This window comes from Ostrinia nubilalis, chromosome 29 (assembly GCF_963855985.1).
Source record: "Ostrinia nubilalis chromosome 29, ilOstNubi1.1, whole genome shotgun sequence".
Classification (NCBI taxonomy): domain Eukaryota; kingdom Metazoa; phylum Arthropoda; class Insecta; order Lepidoptera; family Crambidae; genus Ostrinia; species Ostrinia nubilalis.
In genome coordinates, this window is record NC_087116.1 from 1,880,921 (window position 1) to 1,895,543 (window position 14,623).

The 14,623-nt window shown below is 40.8% G+C and overlaps 1 protein-coding gene across 2 annotated transcripts in view; it reads left to right on the plus strand.

Moving 5' to 3' along the window:
- LOC135085698 (acetyl-CoA carboxylase) overlaps window positions 1-14,008 on the plus strand; it is a 129,154-nt gene extending 115,146 nt beyond the window's left edge. For both annotated transcript variants that reach the window (XM_063980510.1, XM_063980512.1), the window contains 7 exons: window positions 318-495; window positions 2,850-2,965; window positions 4,003-4,095; window positions 6,125-6,285; window positions 7,106-7,279; window positions 10,345-10,485; window positions 11,369-14,008. In XM_063980510.1, coding sequence (XP_063836580.1) covers window positions 318-495; window positions 2,850-2,965; window positions 4,003-4,095; window positions 6,125-6,285; window positions 7,106-7,279; window positions 10,345-10,485; window positions 11,369-11,434 — 929 coding nt within the window. In that variant the 3' untranslated portion in view covers window positions 11,435-14,008. The remainder of the gene's footprint in view (window positions 1-317; window positions 496-2,849; window positions 2,966-4,002; window positions 4,096-6,124; window positions 6,286-7,105; window positions 7,280-10,344; window positions 10,486-11,368) is intronic.
- The last annotated feature ends 615 nt before the right edge of the window (window positions 14,009-14,623 follow it).

The following is a 14,623-nucleotide window of genomic DNA, read 5'->3' on the forward strand; positions in this document are numbered from 1 at the left end:
GGACGACAGATTTAATCATTATATGCCAGTACCTCAGTTTGTATAGAAAACACGCGCGGCACAACACACTGACAACGCGTTTGCGCGCGGGATTTTTTATATGTCGCCACGCGGACCGCGGCTTAGCGCGGTGCAATGTGATAATCGCTTAAGGTACAGTCGACAGCACATCAAGCTATACATTTTCGTTGCAAAGTCGCCCGTATCGCAACTACGTAAGATGCCACAGTGTTTACGTTGACGTGCTGTTGACCGTACCCAATTTAGATATCGTTGGGTTATTTTTGCCACCATTTTCAATTAAAATTCTTTCACAGACATGTACGAACAAATCCTGAAGTTTGGTGCGGAGATCGTGCGAGCCTTAAGGGGGGCCACAGCACCCGTCATAGTCTATATCCCCCCCGGGGCCGAACTAAGGGGCGGCGCGTGGGCGGTCGTCGACCCCAGCGTCAACTCGCTCAGGATGGAGATGTATGCCGACCCCGAGGCCAGGTGAGCGAGGGAGATAGATACATAGGGGGAGAAAGAGAAAAACACAACCTACTAATGAAGATTCATGCCGATGAGGCCAGGTGAGTGAGGGATAGAGATACAAAGAGAGAGAGAGAGAAACACAAGCTGCTAATGCGAGCTGAGTGCGTCAACTCGCTGCGGATGGAGTTGTATGCTTAATTGCTGACCCAGAGGCAAGGTGAGTGAGGGAGATAGATACATAGGGAGAGAGACAAGCTACTAATGGAGATGTATGCTGATGCGGCCAGGTGAGTGAGGGGAAGAGATACATAAAGGGAGAGAGAGAAACACAAGCTACTAATGTGAGCTGAGAGCGTCAACTCGCTGCGGATGGAGATAGGTGCCTATGACGCTAGGTGAGTGAGGGAGATAGATATAGGGAGAGAGAGAGAGAAACACAAGCTACTAATGGAGATGTATGCTGATGAGGCCAGGTGAGTAAGGGAGATAGATATTATAGAGGGAAAGAGAGAGAAAGATACATAGAGGGAGCGATAGAGAAAGATACATAGAGGGAGAGAAAGAAAGATACATAGAGGGAGAGAGAGAGTCAAAAAGTGCAGCGTAGGACGTCCACCACCCACAAGGTGGACCGACGATCTCATAAAAGAAGGCGCTGGATGCAGGCCGCTACCAACCGGCCATTATAGAAATCATTGGGGGAGGCCTATGTTCAGCAGTGGACGTCCTATAGCTCAAATGATGATGATAATAGAGAGAGAAATGTTTACAAAAACATGCGCACGCGTCGGAGGCTGCGAGATAGATATATAGAAGGAGAGAGAGAGAGAGAAACACAAGCCAGAGAGATACATTTTTTTATGCATAACAAGGCAGGTATTTGACCACAATCGCACCTGATGTTAAGTGGGATGCAGTCTAGGACATTTTCACAAAGACACGCGCTATATACTAGTGCTCGCCTTAAGGGGGGCCACAGCCCCCGTCATAGTCTATATCCCCCCCGGGGCCGAATTAAGGGGCGGCGCGTGGGCGGTCGTCGACCCCAGCGTCAACTCGCTCAGGATGGAGATGTATGCGGATCCAGAAGCCAGGTGAGCGAGGGAGATAGATAGAAGGAGAGAGAGAGAGAGAGAAACACAGCGTAGAATGTCCACCCACATGGTGGAGCAATGACCTCATAAAGGTAGCAGATAGGCGCTGGATGCTGGATGGACCCCGAGGCCAGGTGAGTGAGGGAGATAGATACATAGGGAGAGAGAGAGAGAGACAAGCTACTAATGGAGATGTATGCTGATGAATCCAGGTGAGTAAGGGAGAGAGATACATAGAGGGAGAGAGAGAGAAACACAAGCTACTAATGCGAGCTGAGTGCGTCAACTCGCTGCGGATGGAGTTGTATGCTTAATTGCTGACCCAGAGGCAAGGTGAGTGAGGGAGAGAGATACATAGAGGCAGAGAGAGAAACACAAGCTACTAATGGAGATGTATGCTGATGAATCCAGGTGAGTAAGGGAGAGATACATAGAGGGAGAGAGAGAAAGAAAGACGAGCTACTAATGCGAGCTGAGAGCATCAATTCGCTACGGATGGAAATTGATGCCGATGACGCTATGTGAGTGTGGGAGATAGATACATAGAGGGAGAGAGAGAAACACAAGCTACTAATGGAGGTGTATGCTGATAACGCCAGATGAGTGATTGAGATAGATGCATAGGGGGAGAGACGAGTGAGGGAGATAGATACATAGTGATAGGAGAGACTCGTTTATAAACGCGCGCTACATACACCCCGGTCGAGTTGTATGTAGTGCAGCCGCGACGTGTACGGATCCCGAGGCCAGGTGAGCGAGGGAGAGAGATATAGAGGGGGAGAGGAGTGAGGGAGATAGATACACAGTGATAGGAGAGACTCGTTTATAAACACGCGCTACATACAACTCGGTTGAGTTAACTGCGCACTTGGCAGCCGTGACGTCACATCGACGCTTTGGTATGGACGGAGAGAACACGGGAATGTGAGTGCAAGGGAGAGTCGCATTCCAACGAGGTGCGCAGTTAGCTTGATCGGGTTCAATTATGCTGACCCCGAGGCCAGGTGAGTGAGGGAGATAGAAACATAGAGGGAGAGACTCTCTCCCTCTATGTATTTGTATGAGGACCTCTATGTATGACACCCTGTATTTGTTGTTTATCTAGCAAAAAATTAAAACAATATTAAAATTATATTTTTCTATAGCCAAGATCAATACAGTTTCTTGTAGTATCGCTGTTATTTTTAGGTTTTGTTCGCAAGTTTTGTATTAGATTTTATTAGGTTGAGAATCTAGAGAAAACAATATTGTTAAGCATGAATTACTATTTCCCACCAGGGGCGGAGTGCTGGAAGCCGAGGGTATCGTGGAGGTGAAGTTCAAGCAGCGCGACATCCTCAAGACAATGCACAGGATGGACCCCGAACTGTTGCGTCAGAGCGCTAGGATTGCGGGTAAGCAACACATCATCATCATCATCATCTCAGCCATAGGACGTCCACTGCTGAACATAGGCCTCCCCCAATGCTTTCCATGCTGCCCGGTTGGTAGCGGCCTGCGTCCAGCGCTTTCCCGCTACCTTTACGATGTCGTCGGTCCACCTTGTGGGTGGACGTCCCACGCAACACTCTAAATACACATTATCTACGGCGTTTCTTACGCTACGGGCATTCTTCTATGCATACGGGTCAGTTTTGAAACATCTGAAACATTGTATTTGTCTAAAAAACTGGACAAACCTCTAGAAGATTTAAGACACTACTAAAGTCCGGTCGCCGAGTAGATAGAATTTCGTCCAATGACCCCAAGCTACCCATTCTTATCGCTCGCGCGTAATTGTATTGCTGTCGCGACTGTGCGACGGGCGGCCGCAGTGAGTGTGCGAGCGCGACAGCAATATAATTACGCGCGAGCGATAAAGATGGGTAGCTTGGGGTCATTGGACGAAATTCTATATGCTAGGCGACCGGACTTTATAATCAAAGATGTAACTGTTAAATATACATACACCATGTCCCAAATTTCAACAATAAGCTGATACCATAGGGTAGACAAGGTCATGACTACTTTAGGAAAAATAAGAAAAAAAATCTATCTTATTTTTTTTTCTTATTTTCCCTAAAGTAGTCATGACTTGTCCACCCTATGACATCGTCTTATCGTTAAATTTTGGGACACGATGTATGTCCACACTAATATTATCCACACTAATATTATAAAGAGGAAAACTTTGTTTGTTTGTTTGGTTGTAATGAATAGGCTCAAAAACTACTGGACCGTTTTTAAAAATTCTTTCACCATTCGAAAGCTGCATTATCCACGAGTAACATAGACTACATTTTATTTTGGAAAAAGTAGTGTTCCGTAAAATATGTAGATAATGTAGTCCACGCGCGCGTAGCCGCGGGCGGAAAGCTAGTAATAAATAAATAAGTAAAAGTAAACTTTAGTTAGGCAAATGTATGAATTAAAAAATGTTGTTTATTTCCAGAATTAAAAGAACAAATCAAGGAAATATCGAAGAATCTCGACCGACGCGGCTCCATCGACGATGTGTTGATCAAGACTGACGTCGGTAAACAAGGTACGTACGTACGTATGGGACTATTCCCACCTCTCGTTCCCACCTCAACTCCTGTGTAGCCAAGATCTACAACTTGACCGCCAATAACCCAACCAGTGAAGGTCAAAGAATTGAAGTCCTGCTATACTACTCGGTCGGAACATTTGAATTTTTAATTTTGCTCTTTATTTTTATGAAATTTTGACTAAAATATGGCATTTACGAAATATTTTTAAAGCGCTACTAGGGCTAAAATATTATGAGCTCATTAAGAGCAAAATTTGACGATTTGTAAATACAATCATCTTCAAATAGTTCGTGATACCCAAAGTGGCCAAAAAGTTGACAACACAACCTTATTCCAATGAGGGCTATCGTTTTTATACTTAACAGTTGGCACCCCTGGCGATTGACAGGACCTTACTCTACAGTGGCGCCATCTTGATGAGTGCGAATGCGATAGTCCTCCTACCACTTTAGCGCTCACCAGTTGGTGCCACTGTCTTCGCTACTAGCAAGTGACAGGACCTTACTCTACAGTGGCGCTAACTGGTGAGCGCTAAAACGATAGCCCTCATTGTAACAAAGACGTGTTGCGAACTTTTTGGCTACTTTCCCGAATTATTTAACGCTGACTGTACTTATTCATTTAGCCCACACAATAATATAAAAATGAATCGCAAAATGTGTTGGTAAGCGCATAATTCAACAACATCGGACCAATTTTACCATTTTTTTAATGTTTGGTGAAGTCCAAGAATGGTTTTTACGGCGAGAAAAAATCCAATATCCCCTAAAAACAGCCCTTTTCTTTTTCCCATACAAACGTTTTCTAACTAAAACGTAGAGTCAGTTTGACAGAACGAAGTCTGTCGCGTTTGCTATAGTTCCAAAATACTGTACGGCTAGCACGAAAAACTTTCGAGTTCAAATCGTTTGGGTGCTTGAATCGCCATCAAAAGATTTATTACGAAAACTACAACAGCGCCCTTGTGAACGTGTCGTAAAGTGAACTTAGTATGAGAAATGGTTGAACGAAACCACAGATATGGATAGATGCAGCATGTGTCAAAAATTGTATGAAGCCGAGCGTGCCACTTTTTAAACGTCATTAGTGTCATTTTAGTGATTGCCGCAACGTAAAAGTAATCGTATCATCGTACTGCATTTGCAAAGTCATCGAATGATATCGTGTGACTCGATTCGAAAATTAATTAATTCCGATAAAACTGATAATTTCTTAAATACAAAACCAAAAACATCTTTATTTACCTTTTTAAAATAAATTAATTCTTACAAATCGTCAAATCTCGTTATTTTTTTTACCCTACCAGCGTTTCAAGACATAAATTTGTCAAGTGCATGAATACATGCATCAGTGTGTGTCTTATTGATGAGTAAGTACGGTTCCTTGGGATCGGTATGAGTGCAACACATACAGGGACCATGGTTTTAACTCTTAAGAGTACATCGCAGGATATGTATTAAAAACAATGCTACTTTATACTTCTTCTACTGCTACTTTATTCTAATTAATTATTTGTTACTTGTGCTGTTAATTACAATTCTCAATCCGTAAATAATTTCTTCTTTCTACCGTGTTCGTACTACTGTCCTCGTAAAATCATCGTAACCGATTGTTGTAATCGGATTACATGAACATCACTCGACCATGTATGTCCATTTGGACATATCGGAATGGCACGCTTTGACGATCAACTTGCTGTATCTACTCTAATCCATATCTGTGAACGAAACTTATTTTGAGAATAAAAATTATCACGTTATCGTTTAATTCGAAGGTTGAGTATCGAATTTTGTCGAATACGCAAACGATTCAAAGACGAAAGTTGTTCATGCTAGAGGTACTGAACTTTCCTATGCATGACATTGACAGTGGGGCGCCACCGTCAATACCGGATCGCTGGTTCCGATTTTTGCCATGTTGGAAACCATATAAGTTGAACGATGGTAGCGCCCCCTTGTCATTGAGTTTGGTGGGACAGTTCAGCGTGGGTCATCTATAATAATATTTCTATATTTCCTACAGCGGAATCCAAAGTACGTGAGCTGGAAACCGAGCTCCTCGCCGCCGAGAAGGCAGTGAAGGCTCGCGAAAAGGAGCTCAGCCCGATCTACCACGAGGTCGCGGTGCAATTCGCGGAACTACACGACACGGCTGAAAGGATGCTGGAGAAAGGATGCATATTCGTGAGTGTTGCATCCCAACTGTGGGGTCTAATTGACCCCAATATTGATATTTGTGCGTCTTGTGGTGGGTTTTAATTGAGCAATGCATTTTTTTTTTATCCACAAACAGGAAGCTCTTTGCCTGTATCTCACCTGATGGTAAGTGACGATCAGGCCGAAGGTGGAAGCGAGCTTCACCCGCTTAATAAGTTAATGGTGTCGATATTTGCAGGGGTTATTTTGAATGGTTGCACCCCAACAGTGGGGTATAATTTACCCCAATGTCGATAAATTGTATGATATGTGTCTATTTTTGTGTATGTTTGGTGGATGCACCCCGCCAGTGACTAATTGACCCCAATGTCCATATTTGTGTTACATCTTGCTAGACAACCAAACAGTGGGGTCTAATAAGATCGCAGTGTAGATATCTGCGAGTGTTACATACCGCCAGTGGTGTTACAATCGACCCTTGTATTGAAATAATATTATATGCATTTAGATACTATGAGTTTTAGAATGGTGTCTAATTTAATTTGATACCAGCTTTCATATTTTTAACTGTAATATCGCGTGGGATCTAATTGACCCCAGTTTGAAAGAAAGTAGGAAAGAACAAATGTTTATTAAGTTTCGTTATTTGTGTTTTGTACCCCAGCAAAATGATCCCATGTCGGTTTTCATTGTTGCACTCCGTCAGTAGGGTTTCATTGACCCCAGAGTTCAATTCTTTGGGCAGACGTTTTTTCCAATAAATTATGGTCATAAACGTACTTACTGTGTAAGTTTGAACTTTATTTTAATCCAACACATAAAACTCACCTCATCATTTACCCCACAGGACATAATCCCATGGCGCGACTCCCGCCGGCTGCTATACTGGCGTCTCAAGCGCCTCCTCCGACAGAACGAGCAGGAACGAAGGGTCCAAGCAGCCATGGGCCCCACTATGGACCAGGGGGCCGCCGCCGCTACGCTTAGAAGGTGGTGCGCGGAGGATAAAGGAGAAACTCAGGTATGTTTTGGACCCCTGGCCCCCTACTATGGACCCCTGGCCAATACTATGGGCCCTGGACCCCTACTATGGACCCTGGACCCCTACTATGGACCCTGGCCCCCTTCTATAGACCAGGGGGCCGCCGCTGCTACGCTTAGACGATGGTGCGCTGATGACAAAGGAGTAACTCAGGTATAGAATATTTTTGTCTAGAAAAGCATCTTAAAACAAGCAGGAGGCAGGGGTCCAAACGGCCCCCTACTGTGACCCCTTTAGAATTTTAAAACAAGCTTCTTCTTAGAACGAGCAGGAGAAAAGGGTCCAACTGGCCCTCTACTATGGACCCCCCGGTCCATAGTAGGGGGCCGACGCCGCTACGCTTATAGTTTTTATAACTAGTCTAATTACGGGACTATTCCCACCTCTCGTTTCCACCGCTGCAACTCCTGTGTAGCCAGGATCTACAGCTTGACCGCCACAAAAACCCAACCAATGAAGGTCAAGTTTGTCCCGGGGGAAAGTTAAACTGTCATTGGACCCGCAACGAAATTAATCAGAAGAACATAGGAGGAGTTCGAAATTAAGGTTCGACTTCCCTCCATTGCAAAGCGGATGACAGGTGACAAACAAAGGTTTAAAACCTTTAAGAAAAAGATTATGCACCACGGACAATAAATTAAATTAACTAATCTAATTAACTAGTCTAATTAGTGTCTTAGAACTAGAAGTAAAGAGTCAAGCGGCTATGGGCCCCATTATAGAGCAGCGCACTTTGTGATCGATGCAAGTCTTCAAACGGATCAATAAATATCATGTAACTCGATGATAGCCACTTTATTTCGTTTACGGACCTCCTCATTTCTGATTCGATGACGTAAAGAAACACCTAGCATAGCCCTTTCCCATAGCTGGGCACCGTTAATCAAATAGTTAACTTCGTTAATCGTTAAACCGTTAATAAAAAAATTAACTTCGTTAAACGTTAAAACGTTACATTTCGCAAGATTTAACGCAAGTTAACGTTAATCGTTAATCCGTTAACACATGATATAAAAACGAAAAAAATAATTGTATGCAAGGTTCAAATAATTTTGAAAGCTTGTATCGCGCATGGAATTTATTCCTCTTTTATGTTTGCGCTACAAGCTTTCGAAATTATTTGAACCTTGCATAAGTACAATTATTTTTTTCGTTTTAGTACAACTGCATTTCAGAATAAAAGCTTGTTTTTAAAAAAGTTTTTTAATTATTATAATTTTATTTTACACTTTTTAGTAGTAAGTATCTCAAACTCAGAGCCTTGGTTCAATTACTTAGTGATGGGCCGACTATGGTCTTTGCCGACTAACCGACTAATCGGCAATTTCACAAATTCTTTATTACGAGAAAACATTATAATCACCTAACTGTACCTAAGGTAGATGTCATAATTTTCGACGGCAGAGGGGTCAGGGGAGGTGACAATATGATCGCCTACTGCTGGGCTAGGATGCGCGCCGTGATATTTTTATCGCCGTCAAAATGTATGGGAAAAATTGATACAATGGCGTGATAACCGCTTATCGCGGTGCGCATCCTAGGCCCACTGATTCTTCTCCACCCTCCACGGTTATGGTCAGCGAGCTGAGGGCGTGGGGGTACCCCCGCCTGCATTGCACAGACTACCACCACCGTCGGATAGGCAGGGCCCACCATACAGGTGGGCAATTGCCGGGACGGACTGTGATAGTTGAATGCTTTGTCCGGATTCCCATAGTTCTTCACACTAAGGCGATCGACGGAGCTCAGGGATTATTTATGTGGGTATTTCTCATCCTTCCGATGAGAGGAGCCCCACATAATCTACCACTTCCCCTCAGGGTAGGTACCTATGCAATTCCATGCATTTTTTTCCCTCAAAAAAAAGTGACATAATTTTTATATGGACTAATTGCATAAACTTTACACATTTGTGATGATTTCCTGGTATTTTTAATTAATTTTAACTTTGTTTGAATTTAGACTGATTGCCAAAATTTTTAATCAGGTGAAACCACTTTTTAATGATTTTTGCAGTCAAAAGTGGTTTAGATAAACGCCCTTGGTGTATCTGATAATCATCTTGGTGATTATGAGTTTTATTTCATTCACATATTTAATTTTGTAATGCGCCGATTATAATCGGCATATTTTGCCGAATAATCGTCACTAGTCGGCCGACTGCAAATGATGCCGAATAGTCGGATTTCCTGACTAGTCGGCGACTTGTCGGCCCATCTCTAAATTACAATACAATTTAGCACCAAAGTGCTCGAAAAGACAAATCCAGCTAACCCAAACTCGATAAGTTTCCACCGTTTCTTTAGGAATTCCTATGGCCACCTCCTGACTCCATCATCAAGACCCTGGACATCATCTAGTACTAAAGTGCTCGAAAAGACAAATCCAACGAACCCAAATTCGATGCGATGCCGCCGTTTCATTTAGGAGTTCCTATGGCCACCTCATGACTCCATCATCAGACCAACTCAGTGGTACCATAACATTGCATTGTCATCGTACTTACATAAGTATACCAAATTTCAGCTCAATCGGTTGAGGAAAACTGGTCTTAAATTCAGTTGCAAGAGTTGTCCCACACATACTAACAAGTGTCGTTAGTGATCTGGTTACAAAAACTGTTGTTTTGGGTTCTGGAAGTTCTGGAAGCCCGAACGTACTTGTCAGAACGCGTTTTTCTAGCGTTTTTCAGCGTGCCTGCTGTATCTTTTTGGTAAATAGTAGGTACTGGATTAACGATTAACGGACTTAGGATAACTTAACGGAAGTTAACGAGTCCGTTAACATTTTTTAAAGTTAACTTAAAAGTTAATCCGTTAATAGAAATGTTAACTTCGTTAATTAACGATTAACGGATTAACGAGTTAATGCCCAGCTATGCCCTTTCCATCATAAAGGTAGCAGGAAAGCGCTGGATGCAGGCCGCTACCAACCGGCCAATAAGAAAATCATTTGGGGATGCCTATGTTCGTCCTGTGGCTAAAATGATGATGACCAATGACGTAATTTCACGGTGGTTGTTTAATCACGCCTTTTGCCCACAGTCCCACCAGTGGGAGCACGACAACGAGGCGGTGTGCAAGTGGTTAGAGGCGCAAGCTGCCGATGAGAATTCAGTGCTGGAGAGAAACCTGCGAGCCATTAAGCAAGACTCTGTACTGCAAACTGTCAACTCGCTTGTATTGGTAAGTAAATAAATAAATCAATTTTGTATTGTGCTTCCTGTGTTATCGATATTACAATTTGAATTTCTTTAGCCTTCTTCTTCTCACTTTGCTCTTTTGATAACACATATTTCGAAACTTACAATATCTAAGATCTCAGTGCCTCTAGCACGAAAAACTTTCGACTTCCAATCATTTGCGTATTCGGATCGCCAACAAAAGATTTAGTACACAGAGCCCCTCTGAAAGTGACGTAAAGTGAACTCAGTATGAGAAATGGTAGCACGAAACTAATTTTGTCAATAAAAATTTACACGTTATACTTAGTTGAATTCGAAGGCTGAGTAGGTATATAATTTTATCGAATATGCAAACGATTCGAAGACGAAGTTGTTTATGTTAGAAGTACAGATCAAAAGGAGAAAATCGTAATTTGTCGTGTTTAAATAAGTAAAATAAATGCGGGACTCTGGTCTGCTCAATGGACCGACGATTTCATAAAGATACCTGGAAATTGCTGCACTTTGGGCACTAGGGTCTCACTAAAAAGCAGTGCCCTTTCTTTTTTAAATGAAAAGGCCCCTCTATCCTTAAATGAAATCCTTAATCCTTCAAGGCCCGCGAATCTAGACACAATAGATAAATCAATTGTTATGACATTAATGAATGCCGTCTGGGACTCAAGCGGTTAATAAACCCCCGTAGATTAAATACGGCCCTGGACCTGAAATGATGATGACATTACTGACGGTCTACTGGTTAAAGGATTCCTAAATGGGGCGCCAAAATTGACGCGTCACTTAAAGTCCCACAAGAAAAAACTTTCATTGAAAGATAAACGTAACTTTGCCACTGTTTGGTTAAATATTTCCCAAGATATTAATTGAATAAATATTTTTTTCAGGAACTAACACCTTCCCAACGCGCCGAATTCATAAGAAATTTGTCATCATTAGACTTGGACCAGTAAAGCTTATTTCCCAAATAATACCCACAATATTTGCATTATAATATAAAAACACATTATTTGAAAATAATGATACAGATTTATCATTACTACAATTTGTAATGATAGTGATTTTATTTTCATAAATAGTGTTGTAAACGTTAAATGGCTGATATATTTCATATCGCTATAGATAGGAGAGGCATGTTTCAATAATATACGTAATATACATATAATAATGTATTAGAAATAATGAATTGCTTATAGAAACGCTTATATGCAATATTTTTTTCAAATTAAAAAACGTCTTACATTTATTTCCGTTGCTGATTTTGTGGGTTTTAATAATTAGTTGATTTTATGTTTGTATAACATAATTTACACATTAATAAAACACATCATGTAAGCTATACTTTATTTTTCTAGAGAATACGTTATTTGCAACGCCAATTATTGGTATCATTAAAGATTGTAATTATTATTTAATCATCTTAATGATAAAAATAAACAGTGTGATATATTCTCTACTAAAATAAGTCGTTGTATAGTTTAATTAGATTAGTTCTTACAGATTTATTTATTTTATATTTGCGAACAAATTATAATTCATTTTATAGATAAATGAATGTATGAATGGTTATTTGGTAGAAGTCAAACATGAGTTATAATTATTAACTGCTTTAAATAAATACTTGCAGGTATGAAATAAATTCAATCATTAATGATAATTTTGCAAAACATGTCATTTTTTAATGAATGGCCTTCAAACATTCCAAGGGTTTCTCTGAAATGAAACAAAATTAAATCTTCATATTAAAACTTATTTATAATTATTTTTAAACAAACATTCGGGTCTTTTTGCCATAGTTTTATCACAATCTTCTATTAGCCATAGTAAACGATTGTTTATAATATACCCGACAGCGTAGAAGAGGGTAATGTTTTTTTATATTTGTACGCGTAATTATGTCAGTTTTTGAAATCTTTTAGGTGCTTTTGTATGAAAAAAACAAATAATTTCAAAATACATATTCTAGGTGCAGCGCTTAACTTAGTCAGTGCCTGAGGCATGGGAGCGGCACGGGAGGGTGTTTTTGAGACGTCAAATGTCAGCGATATAGATGACCCACGCTGAACTGTCCCACCAAACTCAATGACAGGGGGGCGCTACCATCGTTCAACTATATGGCTTCCAACATGGCAAAAATCGGAACCAGCGATCCGGTATTGACGGTGGCGCCCCGCTGTCAATGTCATGCGTAGGACAGTTCAGTATTTTGGAACTATACTTCAGATTTCTTTCAAATTTGTATGCTAACGTCATAATAATAATATAGTTCTAAAATACTGAACTGTCCTACGCATGACATTGACAGCGGGGCGCCACCGTCAATACCGGATCGCTGGTTCCGATTTTTGCCATGTTGGAAGCCATATAGTTGAACGATGGTAGCGCCCCCCTGTCATTGAGTTTGGTGGGACAGTTCAGCGTGGGTCATCTATATGTCAATGTCACCCCTCACTCCCATACCTCAAGCACTGATTGAGTTAAGGGCTAGACTTATAATATATTTCACTATGGTGTACGTTTGTATTTTTCACGAAACCTATAGCTGTCTTCAAACTATTCCTATGTTAGCACAATTATTTACATTCCTATACTTAGTTATATTCCTTTATTATGTTTGTTTGTTGATTTGTTATCTGTTTGTGATTACGTTTTTATTTTAATTGTGTCGATAGCATTGCGTTTTCATGATGTACAGGTTGTTTTTTAATCATATAATTTTTTTCAGTTATATTTTAAAAAGAAGTTCTAACCGAATAAAAAAGTTTCTCTCTTTCTTTCTTTAATCAATATCAAAACACTCTTTATTTAAACACACACACTGTATAATAATGAAAACCAAAATGCTATCGATAAAAAATCGGCATATATGAACACAAAATCGAATGAAATTCGATTAGTGCAATCGATTTATCGGCAAACTTAGTTGTATAACTTGCTGTGTCGAAATATAACAAAAGTTTACACAAACAAAAATAATTTGGTACATTTTGAATGAAAATGGTGCTTTTTCAGTTTCGTTTTCGATGTAATTAGTTATACAGTTTTGCCAATTTTAGTTCAATGCATGTTATGTTTAGTGAGTAATACCCCGTTTTCTGAAAATTCAATCGAATTGCAATACAGCAATATATTTTATCATCATCATCAGATAATTTATTCTCCACTGCAGGAGCACGACCCTCTAATTGACCAGAGGCAAGAGGATTTGTCCTACACTCCCCACGCTGGCCAGACGGGCTGGGGATGTTATATTTATGTAAACATTTTTTATTTATTTTATTTAGTAGGACAACCTACATTATATTATTATTATGCATTTAAATACGTTTATCCGTTATTATAATTAGAGAAACTTAAATAATTCAATGGAACATTCAGAAAGCGGGGTAGCCTATTTATTTTTGTAAAATAGGCAACAATACGATGGTTTAAATTATTTATGATAATTAGGGATGGTACGGTCGTAGGGGGCGGATAGTGACACGTTGCTATAGATGTAGTGTTATGTAATAAATGATTGAAAAATATTTAATTCTTTTATTTAAATCCACTGTGTTGTAAAGTCCGGTCGCCGAGCAGATAGAATTTCGTCCAATGATCCCAAGCTACCCATAGCATCTTTATCGCTCGCGCGTAATTATATTGCTGTCGCGCTCGCACACGCTGCGGCCGCTCATCGCACAGTCGCAACAGCAATTTTACGCGCGAGCGATAAGGATTGGTATCTCAGGGTCATTAGATGAAATTCTATCTGATCTGCTCGGCGACCGGACTTTATAGCAGTTGTCCAACACTGAACCGTCCTAGCTATGACATTGTCAGGAGACCGCTACTTCAATAATGGATTAATAGTTCCGATTTTTGCCACGTTGGACAACCATAACATAGTTATGAAATTTTACAGGGGGGCGTTACTGTCAATACGGGTCGTTAGTTTTTGATTTTTGCCACTTGAAGTTTCAAAATCCTTATTCCCCTATTCCAAACTCTTGCCAACAAAAATGAGTACGTGTAAACACGCCACGAGAGGGCGCTGTTTCGAAAGTACTAAAAACGCGGGTACTTCCTACTCGACTCTACAACACGCGGGTAGACGTCCAGTCAATCTCAAAATGGCGCGCGCGTGCGAGTTAAAAACCGCA